This window comes from Hyla sarda, chromosome 3, assembly GCF_029499605.1.
Source record: "Hyla sarda isolate aHylSar1 chromosome 3, aHylSar1.hap1, whole genome shotgun sequence".
In the NCBI taxonomy this organism is placed as follows: Eukaryota; Metazoa; Chordata; class Amphibia; order Anura; family Hylidae; genus Hyla; species Hyla sarda.
In genome coordinates, this window is record NC_079191.1 from 441,597,865 (window position 1) to 441,616,945 (window position 19,081).

The following is a 19,081-nucleotide window of genomic DNA, read 5'->3' on the forward strand; positions in this document are numbered from 1 at the left end:
GCTTTTGCTCACTGAACCCACAACCATCCTAGTTTGATCTAGTCTCGAAGTTTATAACTAGACCTTACTTCTTAGTTTTTTACAATAAACCTGCACGTTCACTGGGAAAGCACAATCCAGATAGGATACATTTGTTTATTAGTGTTCTTACCCACTGTGCCAGCTCCTTATGCTTGATCATTAATCTAGAAATTCAGTTACATGTACTTTTTGTATCTATAAAAATATTTTAATATATTTACCCATTTAACCAGTTTATAACATTCAGTTATAAGTGTTCCTGATAGATTATTATAATATATTCTGAATCACCACAAATAATAATAATAAATATTCGTTTCTGCATTGAACTATGAGTATTTACCCACTGAACCAGCACAGTGTGTTTATCCACTGATAATTTGGGAAGCATCACCATATAGAGAAGTGATACTTACCCCAGCCATCCATAGGATTGCTAGTATTTCCAAAGCCTCTTAGAATGAGAGTTAGAATCTGTTTGGTTACTATGGGCAACAGCTTCACTTGCAGATTTTTTTGCTCACTGAACCAGTGCTGAAAAATGCATCAACAAATTGCATCAGAACTGCAAACGGAACCATTTTTGTATATTTGTACCAGCATTGTGCATTAACAAATTCAGCCATTCACCCGTGACCTGCTTTCTCACTGAACCATCATTACACATTTATTCAGTATTGAAGGTGCATTTATTCGCTGAACCAGTATTAAATATTTACTCAAAATTTAAGGTGCATTTATTCCCTGAACAATACATTAAATACTAATAGTATTAAAGGTGCATTTATTCACCGAACCAGTATTAAATATTTACTTCGTATTAAAGGTGCATTTATTCCCTGAACCTACATTAAATACTAATAGTATTAAAGGTGCATTTATTCACTGTACCAGTATTAAACATTTGCTCAGATTTAAAGGTGCGTTTATTCAATGAACCAGTATTAAATATTTACTCAGTTTAAAGAGGTATTCACCAAACAAGTATTAAATATTTACTCAGTATTAAAGGTGCATTTATTCACTGAACCAGTATTAAATATTTACTCAGTATTAAAGGTGCATTTATTCACTGAACCAGTATTCAATATTTACTCAGTATTAAAGGTGCATTTATTTACTGAACCAGTATTAAATATTTGCTAAGTATTAAAGGTGAATTTATTTACTGAACCAGTATTAAACATTTGCTCAGAATTAAAGGTGCATTTATTCACTGAACCTACATTAAATACTAACAGTATTAAAGGTGCATTTATTCACTGTACCAGTATTAAATATTTACTAAAATTAAAGGTGCATTTATTCACTGAACTAGTATTAAATATTTACTAAATTTAAAGGTGCATTTATTCACTGAACCACTATTAAATATTTACTAAAATTAAAGGTGCATTTATTCACTGAACCACTATTAAATATTTACTATAATTAAAGGTGCATTTATTCACTGAACCACTATTAAATATTTACTAAAATTAAAGGTGCATTTATTCACTGAACCACTATTAAATATTTACTAAAATTAAAGGTGCATTTATTCAATGAACCAGTATTAAATATTTACTAAAATTAAAGGTGCATTTATTCAATGAACCAGTATTAAATATTTACTCAGTTTAAAGAGGTATTCACCAAACAAGAATTAAATATTTACTCAGTATTAAAGGTGCATTTATCCACTGAACCAGCATTAAATATTTACTCAATATTGAAGATGTACTTATTCACTGAACAAGCCTATTCAATGGACAAAAACAGGATATGTACTAGTATAGTTTATTTTTAACTCATTCAATGCAGAACCAGCTACTTATTCACTACTCCAGCATCCAAGTTTGTTGATATGTCGGGGGTAGGGATGCATGCATGTATTTTCTCCCCGAACCAGCATTGTAAGTTTCTTCTCTTGACCGGCAGGGTAAGTTTACTTCGTCCTCACTGATCCAGGTGATCGTCATGGAGGTGTAGAAAGGGAAAATTCCACTAAACCATACAACTCCTGTCTTCCTGCAGCCACTAATAGAGGGGGGAAATGGCTGCCATCCATACATTGAACTCAATAGGGAAACTGTCTGCAGAGAGCTCCCTCTAGTGGCAGCTGCAGGCAGTGCAATTTTCTGAATCAATCACAAATGAAGCGGGTAAATCAGACACCAGACATAAATGAAGGGAAATTATATATTCATAGAAGTTTATTTTTTTCTCTAGTAAGACAGTATATTCTAATAAAAGGTGCAGTTAAAGGTTCACTACAAATTTAATTTAAGTCATTTTATGTTGTTGTTTTTTTAGCTGAGCCAACAAAAAAAATTAAAATTAAAATTAAAAATTAAAATTAAAAATAAATCAAAGCGTCTCCCGGCCGGAGGCAAGATGACGCCATGTATAATGTACAGATGAATGGATAGGACTGGACCCCGGCGCCCCCTACAGTTACTAACATACAATAAGAAATACAATGTTACAAAAATCTACAGGATATTAACAGGTTCCCTTTATATTAATACTGATGAGTTCCCCTTTAAGTCTCACTTCTCTGGCAGGAAGATTTTATTATAGGAGTGTTTCCTAAATCAGTTTGCCTCTCCGGCTGTTGCAAAACTACAACTCCCAGCATGCCCGGACAGCCGTTGGCTGTCCGGGCATGCTGGGAGTTGTAGTTTTGCAACAGCTGGAGGGACCCTGGTTGGGAAAACTGTATTAAAGCCAGAAAAAAAAAGTGCAAACTTGTTACAACTTTTGCAGCTTTGTCCTCAAAACTTTACAGTAAACTACAAAAAAAAAAAATATATATATATATAAAATGTAAAATGAATGGACATTTAGAGATTACGTGACGTCTGCAAATAATGCAAAACTACAACTCCCATCATTGTGTTTTGCAACATTTGAAAACATTTTTTTTTTACAACTTTGTGTGTTCTAGTTATTGCAACATTCGTAGACTTGTATGCAATCGTTTTGGTCAGGGCATGATGGGAGTTGTAGTTTTGCATCATTTTAGATAAGCCACCGTTTTGGTCAGGGCATGATGGGAGTTGTAGTCTGCAAGATTCTGCCAATCCAACCAGTGCTATAGAAGGGGGGGGGAAGACTTAGGCCCCTGCTTCTCTGGCACTGCACCCATTACTGCAACAGCTGTGTCTCCCCCAAAACAGCCTGCAGGGGGCGACACTTCTCCCTGCTATCAAGTCTTGTAATACATGAACACAGAGGATTGAGGATATGCCCTTGTGTCAGTGTTTTCTAACCAGAGTGCCTCCAGCTGTTGCAAAACTACAACTCCCAGCCAAAGGCTGTCCGGGCATGATGGGTGTTGTAGTTTTGCAACAGCTGGAGGCACACTGGTTGGGAAAGACTGCCTTATGTGTATGTGTTACTGTGAGACCCTCCCCACCGTTGTGCTGCTTCTATCTGCAAGTTTTTGTTTTATTAGTTTGTGCCAATCCTGAAGCACTCTGCGCTGCTGAAGATTCTGTCCTTCTATTGAGGAGACGGGTCCATTCTGCCCTGAGAGCTCCTGAAATACTCTGTGCTGCTGGAGAACCAACCCCTCCCTCTATATAACAGTCTGTGACCTCTCCTGAAATACTCTGTGCTGCTGGAGAACACTACCCCTCCCTCTATATAACAGTCTGTGACCTCTCCTGAAATACTCTGTGCTGCTGGAGAACCAACCCCTCCCTCTATATAACAGTCTGTGACCTCTCCTAAAATACTCTGTGCTGCTGGAGAACCCTGCCCCCCCCCCTCTATATAACAGTCTGTAACCTCTCCTAAAATACTCTGCGCTGATGGAGAACCAACCCCTCCCTCTATATAACAGTCTGTGACCTCTCCTGAAATACTCTGTGCTGCTGGAGAACCAACCCCTCCCTCTATATAACAGTCTGTGACCTCTCCTAAAATACTCTGTGCTCCTGGAGAACCAACCCCTCCCTCTATATAACAGTCTGTGACCTCTCCTGAAATACTCTGTGCTCCTGGAGAACCAACCCCTCCCTCTATATAACAGTCTGTGACCTCTCCTGAAATACTCTGTGCTGCTGGAGAACCCTGCCCCCCCCCTCTATATAACAGTCTGTAACCTCTCCTAAAATACTCTGCGCTGATGGAGAACCAACCCCTCCCTCTATATAACAGTCTGTGACCTCTCCTGAAATACTCTGTGCTGCTGGAGAACACTACCCCTCCCTCTATATAACAGTCTGTGACCTCTCCTGAAATACTCTGTACTGCTGGAGAACACTACCCCTCCCTCTATATAACAGTCTGTGACCTCTCCTGAAATACTCTGTGCTGCTGGAGAACCAACCCCTCCCTCTATATAACAGTCTGTGACCTCTCCTGAAATACTCTGTGCTGCTGGAGAACCAACCCCTCCCTCTATATAACAGTCTGTGACCTCTCCTAAAATACTCTGTGCTGCTGGAGAACCCTGCCCCCCCCCTCTATATAACAGTCTGTAACCTCTCCTAAAATACTCTGCGCTGATGGAGAACCAACCCCTCCCTCTATATAACAGTCTGTGACCTCTCCTAAAATACTCTGTGCTCCTGGAGAACCAACCCCTCCCTCTATATAACAGTCTGTGACCTCTCCTGAAATACTCTGTACTGCTGGAGAACCCTGCCCCTCCCTCTATATAACAGTCTGTGACCTCTCCTGAAATACTCTGTGCTCCTGGAGAACCCTACCCCTCCCTCTATATAACAGTCTGTGACCTCTCCTAAAATACTCTGTGCTGCTGGAGAACCAACCCCTCCCTCTATATAACAGTCTGTGACCTCTCCTAAAATACTCTGTGCTGCTGGAGAACCCTGCCCCCCCCCCCCCTCTATATAACAGTCTGTGACCTCTCCTAAAATACTCTGCGCTGATGGAGAACCAACCCCTCCCTCTATATAACAGTCTGTGACCTCTCCTAAAATACTCTGTGCTCCTGGAGAACCAACCCCTCCCTCTATATAACAGTCTGTGACCTCATATATAAGAGCAGCACACTTCTCTCCTGAAATACTCTGTGCCGCTGGGAGGACTCTTTTTCCTTCTACTATGTAGCTCCCAGTCTGTGACCCTCCACAAGATTAGAGCTATCCCCTCCTTAAAGGGGTACTCCGGTGAAAAACAATTATTATTATATATTTTTTTAAACCAACTGGTGCCAGAAAGTTCAACACATTTGTAAATTACTAATTTTTTTTTATAGAAGTCATTTACAAATCTGTTTAAGGGCCCGTTCACACGTCGGAATTCAAGAGGAATTTACTAGAGTAATTCCTCTTGAATTCTCCGCTCCGAAAGAATTGCCATCTCCTCTGCCATTGGCTGTAATGTAATTTCCGCTGTCCTGTTCACACAGCGTAAATTCCGCTAGCAGAATTCAATTGAAGTCAATGGAAAAAAAATTTACGCCCGAGATCATTTCCGCACGGAATTCGCGCTGAAAAATGTAGAAGAGACAGCCCATGGAAAAAGGATGACACCCATTCTCCACCCCACACTCCACCCTTTTTTTTACTCGTCAGCCATTTTAGGACAAGATAGAAGCAGAGCAAAGTGCTGTCTTTCCAAAATCTGTTAAAAATGAGCGAAACTAATGATATTAATTATTAAGAAACTAATTTCTGACTAACACAATCATAAAATGGCCGATTTGGCCCTCCCACAAACCCTCCCCTTCCCGCGCGTAATTCCGCGTGCATTTCCGCGCGAAATTAAATTTTGATTTTTCGGACGTAATTTTTTCTGCTCGAATTCCTCTTGAATTCCGACGTGTGAACGCACCCTAACTTTCTGTCACCAATTGATTTATGAAAAAAAAATGTTTTAAAAATGTTTTCCACTGGAGTACCCCTTTAAATACTCTGTGCTGCTGGCACCCTGCCTCTTCCGCAATGTCGTTCTCAGCCTGTGACTTCCATTCTCTTCTGTACATCCTGATGCTGCCTCGATCTCTGCTCCTGAAATACTCTGTGCTGCTGAACATAGCCACAGCCACAGGTTACAGTAATATATAAATACATTACTCAGAGCGATGAGCGGCAGCCCAGCCGGAGATCAGCGGCACACATAATGGTCTGCAAGCCATAGGGCAGTGTTTCCCAACCAGGGTGCCTCCAGCTGTTGCAAAACTACAACTCCCAGCATGCCCGGACAGCCTTCGGCTGTCCGGGCATGCTGGGAGTTGTAGTTTTGCAACAGCTGGAGGCACCCTGGTTGGGAAACACTGCCATAGGGTCTGGTGTGAAGGTCACCTGCTGTAACATGGCTGGATCCATCACCAGACATCACATCCATCGACATACACATCCCACAGTCTACACCACTTACATATAAAGACCACCCGAGAGAGGACTCCATTCACTGCATCAATCTGCCCTAAATTCTCAGCCGGTGGATCCCCGCAGCCGACCGCGCGCCCTCACAGGACTCTACAATCATCTCCTGCACATAAAAAGCTCTGCAACTTTCCAAAAGAGACTATATCAATTCGATTTTCAAGATCTCTGCTTGCTATCAATGAATGAGAGCATTCTTGCTTACATTTAAATGGGCACTCTCATTAAAACTAATTTTTGCTATTGCAGCTCCCTCCTCCACTCCTCTCCATAGACATCTAGGGGCAGCTGTAACTTGATCCCTCATGGAGCTAATCCATCCAATCTCCCCTTAAATGGGCCCTCTTATTAAAACAAATTTTTTGCTATTACACTCCTTAGTTTTCTATGTTTTATTTGTGCTTAAAAAAGCTCCAGAGCACATTTTCCCCCATCACATACACAGACTTAGGACCGAAGTCCAAACACAGGAAGTGCAGCCTGGAGTGCTGAGGGGGTGTGTCCAACCAACAGCATATGGCAGTTAAGTGTGAGAGGAGCTATGATTGGATGAGGCTGGATACCCCCCCCCCCCTCAGCACTCCAGGCTGCACTTCCTGTGTTTGGACTTCGGTCCTAAGTCTGTGTTTAAGATGGGCGGGGGGGGGGGGTGCTCTGGAGCTTTTTAAGCACAAATAAAACATAGAAAACGTCTTTTTTTTTTTTTTTTAAACAAAGTATATTAGAAATATTTTTTATTTACCATAAGGAGGGCAAGAGCAAAAATTAGTTTTAATAAGAGTCACCATTTAAAGGGAGATTGGATGGATTAGCTCCCTGAAGGATCAAGTTACAGCTGTCCCTAGATGTCTTTGGAGAGGAGGAGGGAGCTGCAGAATGAGACAGAGGTTAAGACACAGAGAAGCTCTAGTATCTCCCCTAGTGCTGGATTTACAGCTTGTACTGCTCTATAATGTCTTTCATGCTGCTTCTGAGGGAGATATAGAGGAGCAGGATCCTCTCTACTGAGGGTGTACTATAGAGATATAGAGGAGCAGGATCCTCTCTTCTGAGGGTGTACTATAGAGATATAGAGGAGCAGTATTCTATCTTCTGAGGGTGTACTATAGAGATATAGAGGAGCAGGATCCTCTCTTCTGAGGGTGTACTATAGAGATATAGAGGAGCAGGATCCTCTCTTCTGAGGGTGTACTATAGATATATAGAGGAGCAGGATCCTCTCTTCTGAGTGTGTACTATAGAGATATAGAGGAGCAGGATCCTCTCTTCTGAGGGTGTACTATAGAGATATAGAGGAGCAGGATCCTCTCTTCTGAGGGTGTACTATAGAGATATAGAGGAGCAGGATCCTCTCTTCTGAGGGTGTACTATAGAGATATAGAGGAGCAGGATCCTCTCTTCTGAGGGTGTACTATAGAGATATAGAGGAGCAGGATCCTCTCTTCTGAGGGTGTACTATAAAGATATAGAGGAGCAGGATCCTCTCTTCTGAGGTTGTACTATAGAGATATAGAGGAGCAGAATCCTCTCTTCTGAGGGTGTACTGTAGAGATATAGAGGAGCAGGATCCTCTCTTCTGAGGGTGTACTATAGAGATATAGAGGAGGAGGATCCTCTCTTCTGAGGGTGTACTATAGAGAAGTAGGATCCTCTCTTCTGAGGGTGTACTATAGAGATATAGAGGAGCAGGATCCTCTCTTCTGAGGGTGTACTATAGAGATATAGAGGAGCAGGATCCTCTCTTCTGAGGGTGTACTATAGAGATATAGAAGAGCAGGATCCTCTCTTCTGAGGGTGTACTATAGAGATATAGGGGAGCAGGCTCCTCTCTTCTGAGGGTGTACTATAGAGATATTGGGGAGCAGGATCCTCTCTTCTGAGGGTGTACTATAGAGATATAGAGGAGCAGGATCCTCTCTTCTGAGGGTGTACTATAGAGATATAGAGGAGTAGGATCCTCTCTTCTGAGGGTGTACTATAGAGATATAGAGGAGTAGGATCCTCTCTTCTGAGGGTGTACTATAGAGATATAGAGGAGTAGGATCCTCTCTTCTGAGGGTGTACTATAGAGATATAGAGGAGCAGGATCCTCTCTTCTGAGGGTGTACTATAGAGATATAGAGGAGCAGGATCCTCTCTTCTGTGTGCAGTATATGGAGACATCATAGCAGATAGTCTATACCACCAGCTCAAGGATAACTGAAGGTTAGAAATGGAGCCTGCAGAGGGGAAAACTGGTGGGAAATATCATTTAGTCCAGACTATTCTACATACATTCTCCCAGATGATACACACTGTAGTATAGACTGTATACACTGTAACAAGCCCCCCGGGTCTTAGATTCTGGGTTATTCTTTTTCAGTAAGCAGAGATCTTTTTGAAAGTGCTAAAAAATTTATAGAGAAACTAAGTTTATAAGTTTCAGAACTTTCCCCTATTTAATGACTCAATTTATCATTTGCAGAAGAACATCTCCCTATGTTGTGTATACTGTATGTGTTGTGTATACTGTATGTGTTGTGTATACTGTATGTGTTGTGTATTTATACTGTATGTGTTGTGTATTTATACTGTATGTGTTGTGTTTTTATACTGTATGTGTTGTGTATTTATACTGTATGTGTTGTGTATTTATACTGTATGTGTTGTGTATTTACACTGTATGTGTTGTGTATACTGTATGTGTTGTGTATTTATACTGTATGTGTTGTGTATTTATACTGTATGTGTTGTGTATACTGTATGTGTTGTGTATTTATACTGTATGTGTTGTGTATTTATACTGTATGTGTTGTGTATACTGTATGTGTTGTGTATTTATACTGTATGTGTTGTGTATTTATACTGTATGTGTTGTGTATTTATACTGTATGTGTTGTGTTTTTATACTGTATGTGTTGTGTATTTATACTGTATGTGTTGTGTATTTATACTGTATGTGTTGTGTATTTACACTGTATGTGTTGTGTATACTGTATGTGTTGTGTATTTATACTGTATGTGTTGTGTATTTATACTGTATGTGTTGTGTATACTGTATGTGTTGTGTATTTATACTGTATGTGTTGTGTATTTATACTGTATGTGTTGTGTATACTGTATGTGTTGTGTATTTATACTGTATGTGTTGTGTATTTATACTGTATGTGTTGTGTATACTGTATGTGTTGTGTATTTATACTGTATGTGTTGTGTATTTATACTGTATGTGTTGTGTTTTTATACTGTATGTGTTGTGTATTTATACTGTATGTGTTGTGTATTTATACTGTATGTGTTGTGTATACTGTATGTGTTGTGTTTTTATACTGTATGTGTTGAGTATTTATACTGTATGTGTTGTGTATTTATACTGATTGTGTTGTGTATACTGTATGTGTTGTGTATTTATACTGTATGTGTTGTGTATTTATACTGTATGTGTTGTGTATTTATACTGTATGTGTTGTGTATTTATACTGATTGTGTTGTGTATGTATACTGTATGTGTTGTGTATACTGTATGTGTTGTGTATTTATACTGTATGTGTTGTGTATTTATACTGTATGTGTTGTGTATTTATACTGATTGTGTTGTGTATGTATACTGTATGTGTTGTGTATTTATACTGTATGTGTTGTGTATTTATACTGTATGTGTTGTGTATTTACACTGTATGTGTTGTGTATTTACACTGTATGTGTTGTGTATTTATACTGTATGTGTTGTGTGTATTTATACTGTTTGTGTTGTGTATTTATACTGTATGTGTTGTGTATTTATACTGATTGTGTTGTGTATGTATACTGTATGTGTTGTGTATTTATACTGTATGTGTTGTGTATTTATACTGTATGTGTTGTGTATACTGTATGTGTTGTGTATTTATACTGTATGTGTTGTGTATACTGTATGTGTTGTGTTTTTATACTGTATGTGTTGTGTATTTATACTGTATGTGTTGTGTATACTGTTTGTGTTGTGTTTTTATACTGTATGTGTTGTGTATTTATACTGTATGTGTTGTGTATTTATACTGTATGTGTTGTGTATTTATACTGTATGTGTTGTGTATACTGTATGTGTTGTGTATTTATACTGTATGTGTTGTGTATGTATACTGTATGTGTTGTGTATTTATACTGTATGTGTTGTGTATTTATACTGTATGTGTTGTGTGACATGTTATACATTGTATCATTTCCTATATTGAGGTCTTGGATTATATAAATGTATCCAATCTTTCTTATGGGGTAACCCTGCCTCCAGCACTTTTCTCTCTGGCCTCCTCCTGGTGTGCAGCTTTACTGTATAGAAGAGGAAGCCGCCATCTCAGACACCTCGCCCTGCAAGTCTTATATAGAAGATAAAATATTACCAGAATTTCCCTGTTTCCTGTCAATCTTCCCTACAGAAAACTCTGAAGCCAAATGTACAAAAATATTTGCTTCCCGTATGGCTTATGGCACGTCCCCCGAAGTATAAAAACAGCTGCACAATTTCATATGCGGCTCCAAATATTTTCTGTCACTTTTTACTTCCCTTTTATAAGTCAAAAACCTGGTAAAAAAGGAAACTTACATCAAAACCAGTCACCTATATATATTATTGCCACAGAGAGTACCAGGGGCCACATTTTCCACGGAGCTCCAGGGTAAGTGCTTTGGTTCCAGGTCCAGTCATGATGTGGTGGGGGATGTGGAGGACATTACAGTAATGACACAACGTTCTCCTCTAATAGACCCAAGACTATAGCCGGCATATGGGCGAATGCAGGTGCAAGTTTACTATTGACCCCGATGGTCCTCAAAAACAAGTGGCCTCCATTACTGTACTGTCCAGCATCCAGACAGTTCACTGCCCCATCTCTCATGTAGACCTTAGTCCTGGATACACCAAAGATTGAGTATAAAGTTGATACTAGAATATTCCACAGCACCTCTTGCCACCAGTGATCCAAGACTTCTCGAAAATATTTCCATCACTGAACGGTCTCTTAAGGTTTACAAGGCTGTAGCAACTATCCAATAGAATCAAGTCTACGACCACCATTGAAGAGGATTCTCCAGTTGATCCAAGCCTAAGACCACCATTCGAGACAACTTTCCAGTAGATCCAAGTCTACGACCACCATTGAAGACAACTCTCCAGTAGATCCAAGTCTTCGTCCACCATTGAAGACAACTCTCCAGTAGATCCCATCTATGACCACCATCGAAGACAACTCTCCAGTAGATCCAAGTCTACGATCAACATTAAAGACGATTCTCCAGTAGATCCAAGTCTTCGTCCACCATTGAAGACAACTCTCCAGTAGAACCCATCTATGACCACCATCGAAGACAACTCTCCAGTAGATCCAAGTCTACGATCAACATTAAAGACAATTCTCCAGTAGATCCAAGTCTTCGTCCACCATTGACGACAACTCTCCAGTAGATCCCAGTCTACAACCACCATTAAAGACGATTCTCTAATAGATCCAAGTCTTTGTCCGCCATTGATGACAACTCTGCAGTAGATCCAAGTCTACAACCACCATTGAAGACGATTCTCAAGTAGACCCAAGTCTACGATCACCACTGAAGACAACTCTCCAGTAGATCTAAGTCTTCAACCACCATTACAGTTCTGTAGCGTCTCATGCTCAAGAAACTTATCCAAGACGAGAAGTCTCCATTTTCATCCAAGTTGAGAATATCCAGATTTTACCTAGATATTTCTCCATCTAAACCAGTGGTCTCAAACTGCGGCCCTCCAGATGCTGCAAAACTTCAACTCCCAGCATGCCCGGACAGCCAACGGCTGTCCGGGCATGATGGGAGTTGAAGTTTTGCAAAAGGGAATCCTTAATATACCTTTCTTGATCAGTGTGGATCCTCTGGAGGAGGCAGACAGGTATTTGGCTGTCCGGGCATGCTGGGAGTTGAAGTTATGCAACATCTGGAGGGCCACAATTTGAGACCACTGATCTAAACATCGTAATATTTGCAACTTTTGTTTGGTTCTTCTTTCCAAATATGGTGGCACCCCCATGGGTTCTAGACTTCTCACAGACAAGAACTTTCCATCAGAACCTCCAAACAGTCCACCGGTGTTCTTCATCTAACCATGTCCTTCTTCCGGAACGTCAACTTGAGGTCAACAACAGTCTAATATCACGACCGAGACCTTCACTCCTCTCGGTTCTCCCCTTAAACCTCTGTTTCCAATAAGGCTCCCGATGTTCCTCGACAAGACTATTTTTGGCTCTTCCACGCGTCGGCTCAAGGATATCTGGCCGGGAGAACGTTGGGTTGGAGAACCTGACGATGCGTTTTGTTTTTTGTATTTTTTTTTGTTTTTACGGTTACGAAACGTTTGTGCTTTTGTTGAGGCAGCTGAAATGTTTCCAAGTTGGCCCTTCGCGTGTCAGCGTCCCGGGAGCCAATACTAACCATGGCAACACATGAAGAAAGGTAAAAAGTGCACAACATGTTGCAATCGTACAGTGGTTTATAGATCTTGGAGACGGTCCTGGAATTACAGAGAGTAGGTTTGTGCGAGGTCCCGTACATGACAGGAGGAGGAAAGGGGGGGGGGGGGGATACCAGACCCGTTCGGACTATTTCTTGCAGAGTAAAAAAAAAAAACTGGATGTCTTTAGTTTCCATCTATTTTTGGCCCCAGTTTGGGCGTAATGTTTTTTGGGGACTTTGTAGTCGTCTGGTTGATACTGTACAAGATACCAATACTTATGAAGGTTTAAGACAGTGCAAAAAAAATGTTTTAAAATATTTGGCACTTGTAATGCGTGACTGCGGCAGGCGAGCCGGTACTAGGAGTGGCGCCTCCCGCAGGTCTTGTAGACGTGGACCTGGTCCGTTCTGATTCTCCCCTGAGGCACTTCTATAAGCTTGACCATCAAGCTATGGCGGGAATGATCTCAGTCACTCAGAGGTAAAGTTCCTTGGTTGCGCAGAGCAGCGTCCGGTGAGCGCGAGTCGTCCTCCAACCGCCATGGTCCTTACCACCACCCAACGTCTCTACCGCACGTTCCTAATAATTTAGCTTCGTCACCGCCCGCTCTCTGCTAGTGTCCAGAAGTTGGTTCCCAGAGCGTTTCCGGTTCCTCTTAAGTTTGGATATGTCCTTATCGAAGACTTCTCCCGATCTTAAGGCCGACACCAAATCGTCAAACTCGCCCCCTTCTTCCGATATACTGCCGGCCTTGGATTTCTTAAGCCGCCGCTCCCTCTCCCGCTGATCCTTAAGCTGCAACACAGAAAAAAACAATTATATAATATAACAATATAATATAACAACCTCAAAATATTAATACATCAACAGTGAATGGATAGGCTGTATTCTCAGTGATGTCACCGCTGATCTCTAGTGATGGATAGGCTGTATTCTCAGTGATGTCACCGCTGATCTCTAGTGATGGATAGGCAGTATTCTCAGTGATGTCACCGCTGATCTCTAGTGATGCATAGGCTGTATTCTCAGTGATGTCACCGCTGATCTCTAGTGATGGATAGGCTGTAGTCTCAGTGATGTCACCGCTGATCTCTAGTGATGGATAGGCTGTTTTCTCAGTGATGTCACCGCTGATCTCTAGTGATGGATAGACTGTTTTCTCAGTGATGTCACCGCTGATCTCTAGTGATGGATAGGCTGTATTCTCAGTGATGTCACCGCTGATCTCTAGTGATGGATAGGCTGTATTCTCAGTGATGTCACCGCTGATCTCTAGTGATGGATAGGCTGTATTCTCAGTGATGTCACTGCTGATCTCTAGTGATGGATAGGCTGTATTCTCAGTGATGTCACCGCTGATCTCTAGTGATGGATAGGCTGTATTCTCAGTGATGTCACCGCTGATCTCTAGTGATGGATAGGCTGTATTCTCAGTGATGTCACCGCTGATCTCTAGTGATGGATAGGCTGTAGTCTCAGTGATGTCACCGCTGATCTCTAGTGATGGATAGGCTGTTTTCTCAGTGATGTCACCGCTGATCTCTAGTGATGGATAGACTGTTTTCTCAGTGATGTCACCGCTGATCTCTAGTGATGGATAGGCTGTATTCTCAGTGATGTCACCGCTGATCTCTAGTGATGGATAGGCTGTATTCTCAGTGATGTCACCGCTGATCTCTAGTGATGGATAGGCTGTATTCTCAGTGATGTCACTGCTGATCTCTAGTGATGGATAGGCTGTATTCTCAGTGATGTCACCGCTGATCTCTAGTGATGGATAGGCTGTATTCTCAGTTATGTCACCGCTGATCTCTAGTGATGGATAGGCTGTATTCTCAGTGATGTCACCGCTGATCTCTAGTGATGGATAGGCTGTATTCTCAGTGATGTCACCGCTGATCTCTAGTGATGGATAGGCTGTATTCTCAGTGATGTCACCGCTGATCTCTAGTGATGGATAGGCTGTATTCTCAGTGAGGTCACCGCTGATCTCTAGTGATGGATAGGCTGTATTCTCAGTGATGTCACCGCTGATCTCTAGTGATGGATAGGCTGTATTCTCAGTGATGTCACCGCTGATCTCTAGTGATGGATAGGCTGTATTCTCAGTGATGTCACCGCTGATCTCTAGTGAATGAATAGGCTGTATTCTCAGTGATGTCACTGCTGATCTCTAGTGATGGATAGGCTGTATTCTCAGTGATGTCACCGCTGATCTCTAGTGTTGGATAGGCTGTATTCTCAGTGATGTCACCGCTGATCTCTAGTGATGGATAGGCTGTATTCTCAGTGATGTCACCGCTGATCTCTAGTGATGGATAGGCTGTATTCTCAGTGATGTCACCGCTGATCTCTAGTGATGGATAGGCTGTATTCTCAGTGATGTCACCGCTGATCTCTAGTGATGGATAGGCTGTATTCTCAGTGATGTCACCGCTGATCTCTAGGGATGGATAGGCTGTATTCTCAGTGATGTCACTGCTGATCTCTAGTGATGGATAGGCTGTATTCTCAGTGATGTCACCGCTGATCTCTAGTGATGGATAGGCTGTATTCTCAGTGATGTCACCGCTGATCTCTAGTGATGGATAGGCTGTATTCTCAATGATGTCACCGCTGATCTCTAGTGTTGGATAGGCTGTATTCTCAGTGATGTCACCGCTGATCTCTAGTGATGGATAGGATGTATTCTCAGTGATGTCACCGCTGATCTCTAGTGATGGATAGGCTGTATTCTCAGTGATGTCACCGCTGATCTCTAGTGATGGATAGACTGTATTCTCAGTGATGTCACCGCTGATCTCTAGTAATGGATAGGCTGTATTCTCAGTGATGTCACCGCTGATCTCTAGTGATGGATAGGCTGTATTCTCAGTGATGTCACCGCTGATCTCTAGTGAAGGATAGACTGTATTCTCAGTGATGTCACTACTTCATTTTGGATGCAGATTGTGTATTGCCTGCTTTACCCACCACTACCAGCAGGTGTCACTATTATACTGCAGTAGAGATGGACACTCACCATTTGCAGTCACATAAACAACATGAAGAGATAGAGAGGAGGCGAAACAAGAGGGGCAGGGAGTGCGGTCTGGCAATATATGTGCCCTATCGTGCACTTCTTCTGGCCTCTGCGCCTTATCTGAGCGAACAAATTGAGGTCTCCTATTCAACTCCCCATTTTTCGTGTGGGATCAGGAATGTGATATTTTATAGTTATACAAACATGTTTATTCATGGGGGGATTTTACATTTTTATTGGGGGGGGGGCAGGTGGTTATTTTTTATTTTTTGCCTTTTTGGAGAGAGGGTGACAGAGGGCGACAGGGAGGGCAACAGGAGGGGCAGCAGGAAGGAGGGGGACAGGAGGAGCAACAAGAGGGAGGGCAACAGAAGCGGCAACAGGAGGGAAGGTGACAGGAGGGGCAGCAGGAATGAGGGTGACAGGAGGGGCAGCAGGAGGGAGGGTGACAGGAGGGGCAGCAGGAGGGAGGGTGACAGGAGGGGCAGCAGGAGGGAGGGTGACAGGAGGGGCAGGAGGGAGGGCAACAGGAGGTGCAACAGGAGGGAGGGTGACAGGAGGGGCAGAAGGAAGAAAGGTGACAGGAGGGGCAGCAATAGGGAGGGTGACAGCAGTAATGGGAGGTGCAGCAGGAGAGAGTGACGGGAGGCGCAGCAGAAGGGGCCCATGAAGGTATGAACCATTGAGGGTAAAAGGAGGGGCAGCAGGAGGGAGGATGACAGGAGGGGCAGCAGGAGGGAGGATGACAGGAGGGGCCGCAGGAGGAGGGTGACAGGAGGGGCCGCAGGAGGAGGGTGACAGGAGGGGCCGCAGGAGTGAGGGTGACAGGAGGTGCAACAGGAGGGAGGGTGACAGGAGGGGCTGCAGGAGGAGGGTGACAGGAGGGGCCGCAGGAGTGAGGGCGACAGGAGGTGCAACAGGAGGGAGGGTGACAGGAGGGGCAGCAGGAGGGGCAGCAGGAGGTGAAACAGGAGGGAGGGTGACAGGAGGGGCAGAAGGAAGAAAGGTGACAGGAGGGGCAGGAGGGAGGGCAACAGGAGGAGCAACAGGAGGGAGGGTGACAGGAGGGGCAGCAATAGGGAGGGTGACAGCAGTGACTGGAGGTGCAGCAGAAGGGAGGGTGACAACAGTAATGGGAGGTGCAGCAGGAGAGAGTGACAGGAGGTGCAGCAGAAGGGGCCCATGAAGGTATGAACCATTGAGTCCGGCCATTCAGATGCTGAGGGCTATAGACAGGGGGGCCCCATGGTTTTTCGTTAATTCTTTGAGTAAAAGACATAGCCTGGGTCATATTATAAATAAGAATTTCTACATTCTGGGACCTCAAGGTGAGCACAAAGGTTCTTTGAAAATTTGAGGGCCACCATACATGCTCAAGACGAGTTTCACAATTACTTACAGCTCCCCCGCAGGTAACACAAAGCATTACAGCTCTTTACACCTCCAGTGCTTAGAGCAGTATTTTCCAAGCATTGATCCTCCAGCTGTTGCAAAACCACAACTCCCAACATGCCCGGCCCCGGACAGTCTTTGGCTTTCCAAGCACGCTGGGAGTTGTAGTTTTGCAACAGTTGGAGGGAACACTGGAGAGTATGTAACACAACAATCCTGCAGTCTCACCATGGCTTCCATCCGAGCCCGGCGTTCTTCCTCTTCCTTCTTTTTTCTCATATTCTCCAAATCTTGTTTGGCCTCGGAAAACGACTGCAGGAAAAGATCGAAAATGCCGAAAAACTCATCCGGCTGCATTTTACCCTCGGATTCTCCAAAATGTTTCATTGCTTTGGAAAACTGAAATAATGGAAAAATAGAGACAGTCAGGGATGGTGAATATTATTATTATTATTATTTATCATCATTATTATTTTATACTATTAATGTTAGATAGTGGTTAGCTGAGCGTCCATGTATATGATGGGATTGGGAGAGATAGTTGTTAGCTGAGCGTGCATGTATAAAATGGGATTGGGAGAGATAGTTGTTAGCTGAGCGTCCATGTATATAATGGGATTAGGAGAGATAGTTGTAAAATGAGCGTGCATGTATATAATGGGATTGGGAGAGATAGTTGTTAGCTGAGCGTGCATGTATATAATGGGATTGGGAGGGTTAGTTGTTAGCTGAGCGTGCATGTATATAATGGGATTGGGAGAGATAGTTGTAAGCTGAGCGTGCATGTATATAATGGGATTGGGAGAGATAGTTGTAAGCTGAGCGTGCATGTATATAATGGGATTGGGAGAGATAGTTGTAAGATGAGCGTGCATGTATATAATGGGATTGGGAGAGATAGTTGTAAGATGAGCGTGCATGTATATAATGGGATTGGGAGAGATAGTTGTTAGCTGAGCGTGCATGTATATAATGGGATTGAGAGAGATAGTTGTTAGCTGAGCGTGCATGTATATAATGGGATTGAGAGAGATAGTTGTTAGCTGAGCGTGCATGTATATAATGGGATTGGGAGAGATAGTTGTTAGCTGAGCGTGCATGCATATGCAGGGGTAAGAAGAGATAACTGTAAAACGTGCTTGTGTATGGGTGGATTGGGATAGAAAGCTGTTGGTCAGGCCAAGCGTCCGTGTACATGGGGGGATCTGGAGGGACAGCTGTTTTCTGAGCGGCACATGCATGTGTATGAGGGGATTGACAGTGCATGGAGGAAGGGGGGGTCAAGAGAGCTGTCGGCCTAGTCTGCAATGGCTGATAACAGAGAGCATTAGACTGTATTAAAGGGGTTATCCAGAACTAGAAAAACATAATTGCTTTTGTCCGGAAACATCGCCACCCTTGCCCTCAGTTTGCATGTGGTATTGCAACTCATTTCCATTGAAGTGAATGGAGTTGAGATGTAATATCCCAGACAACCTGAGGACAAGTGTGGCGCTGTTATTGTTAGAACTAATAACGGAGAATTTAATGTTTTATATTCTTTCTATTCAAAAAGTAGCTTCATCTGGGTCCTTGTTCTGAAATGATCACATGGCAGTTCTGGATGGATCTGGATTATTAGACTTCTTTATAGCCCTGGTGCAGGTTTACACTGGAGAATATTCCGTACTGCGCACATTCATAATTTATTGTTATCTTGCGTCCTCCAAGTTATATTTGGCTGAATCCCTTTGCGTTTGGCGCAGACTTCTACCTCACACATCTGCTTCCTGATTGGCTGAGGCTTCAGGTTGGAAATAATCCCGCTTCCCCCTGATTGGATGTAAAGTAACTTCATGGGCCGCTGCATCCTGATTGGCTGCT

General features: G+C 42.8%; 2 protein-coding genes across 6 annotated transcripts in view; both read right to left on the reverse strand.

Moving 5' to 3' along the window:
- Positions 1–2,194: 2,194 nt before the first annotated feature.
- Positions 2,195–11,397, reverse strand: LOC130361091 (uncharacterized). The gene is made up of 5 exons (XM_056563657.1): positions 11,285–11,397; positions 11,058–11,231; positions 5,546–5,601; positions 4,367–4,707; positions 2,195–4,239 (listed from the first exon to the last, which is right to left on the reverse strand). Exons 1-5 carry the CDS (start codon positions 11,395–11,397, stop codon positions 3,508–3,510), a joined length of 1,416 nt encoding a protein of 471 aa, XP_056419632.1. The 3' UTR covers positions 2,195–3,507.
- Positions 10,452–19,081, reverse strand: part of DAAM2 (dishevelled associated activator of morphogenesis 2) — a 314,170-nt gene continuing 305,540 nt past the window's right edge. For all 5 annotated transcript variants that reach the window (XM_056568637.1, XM_056568633.1, XM_056568634.1 and 2 more), the window contains 2 exons: positions 17,447–17,617; positions 10,452–13,599 (listed from right to left, as the gene is read on the reverse strand). In XM_056568637.1, the coding sequence (XP_056424612.1) occupies positions 13,384–13,599; positions 17,447–17,617 (387 nt within the window). In that variant the 3' untranslated portion in view covers positions 10,452–13,383. The remainder of the gene's footprint in view (positions 13,600–17,446; positions 17,618–19,081) is intronic.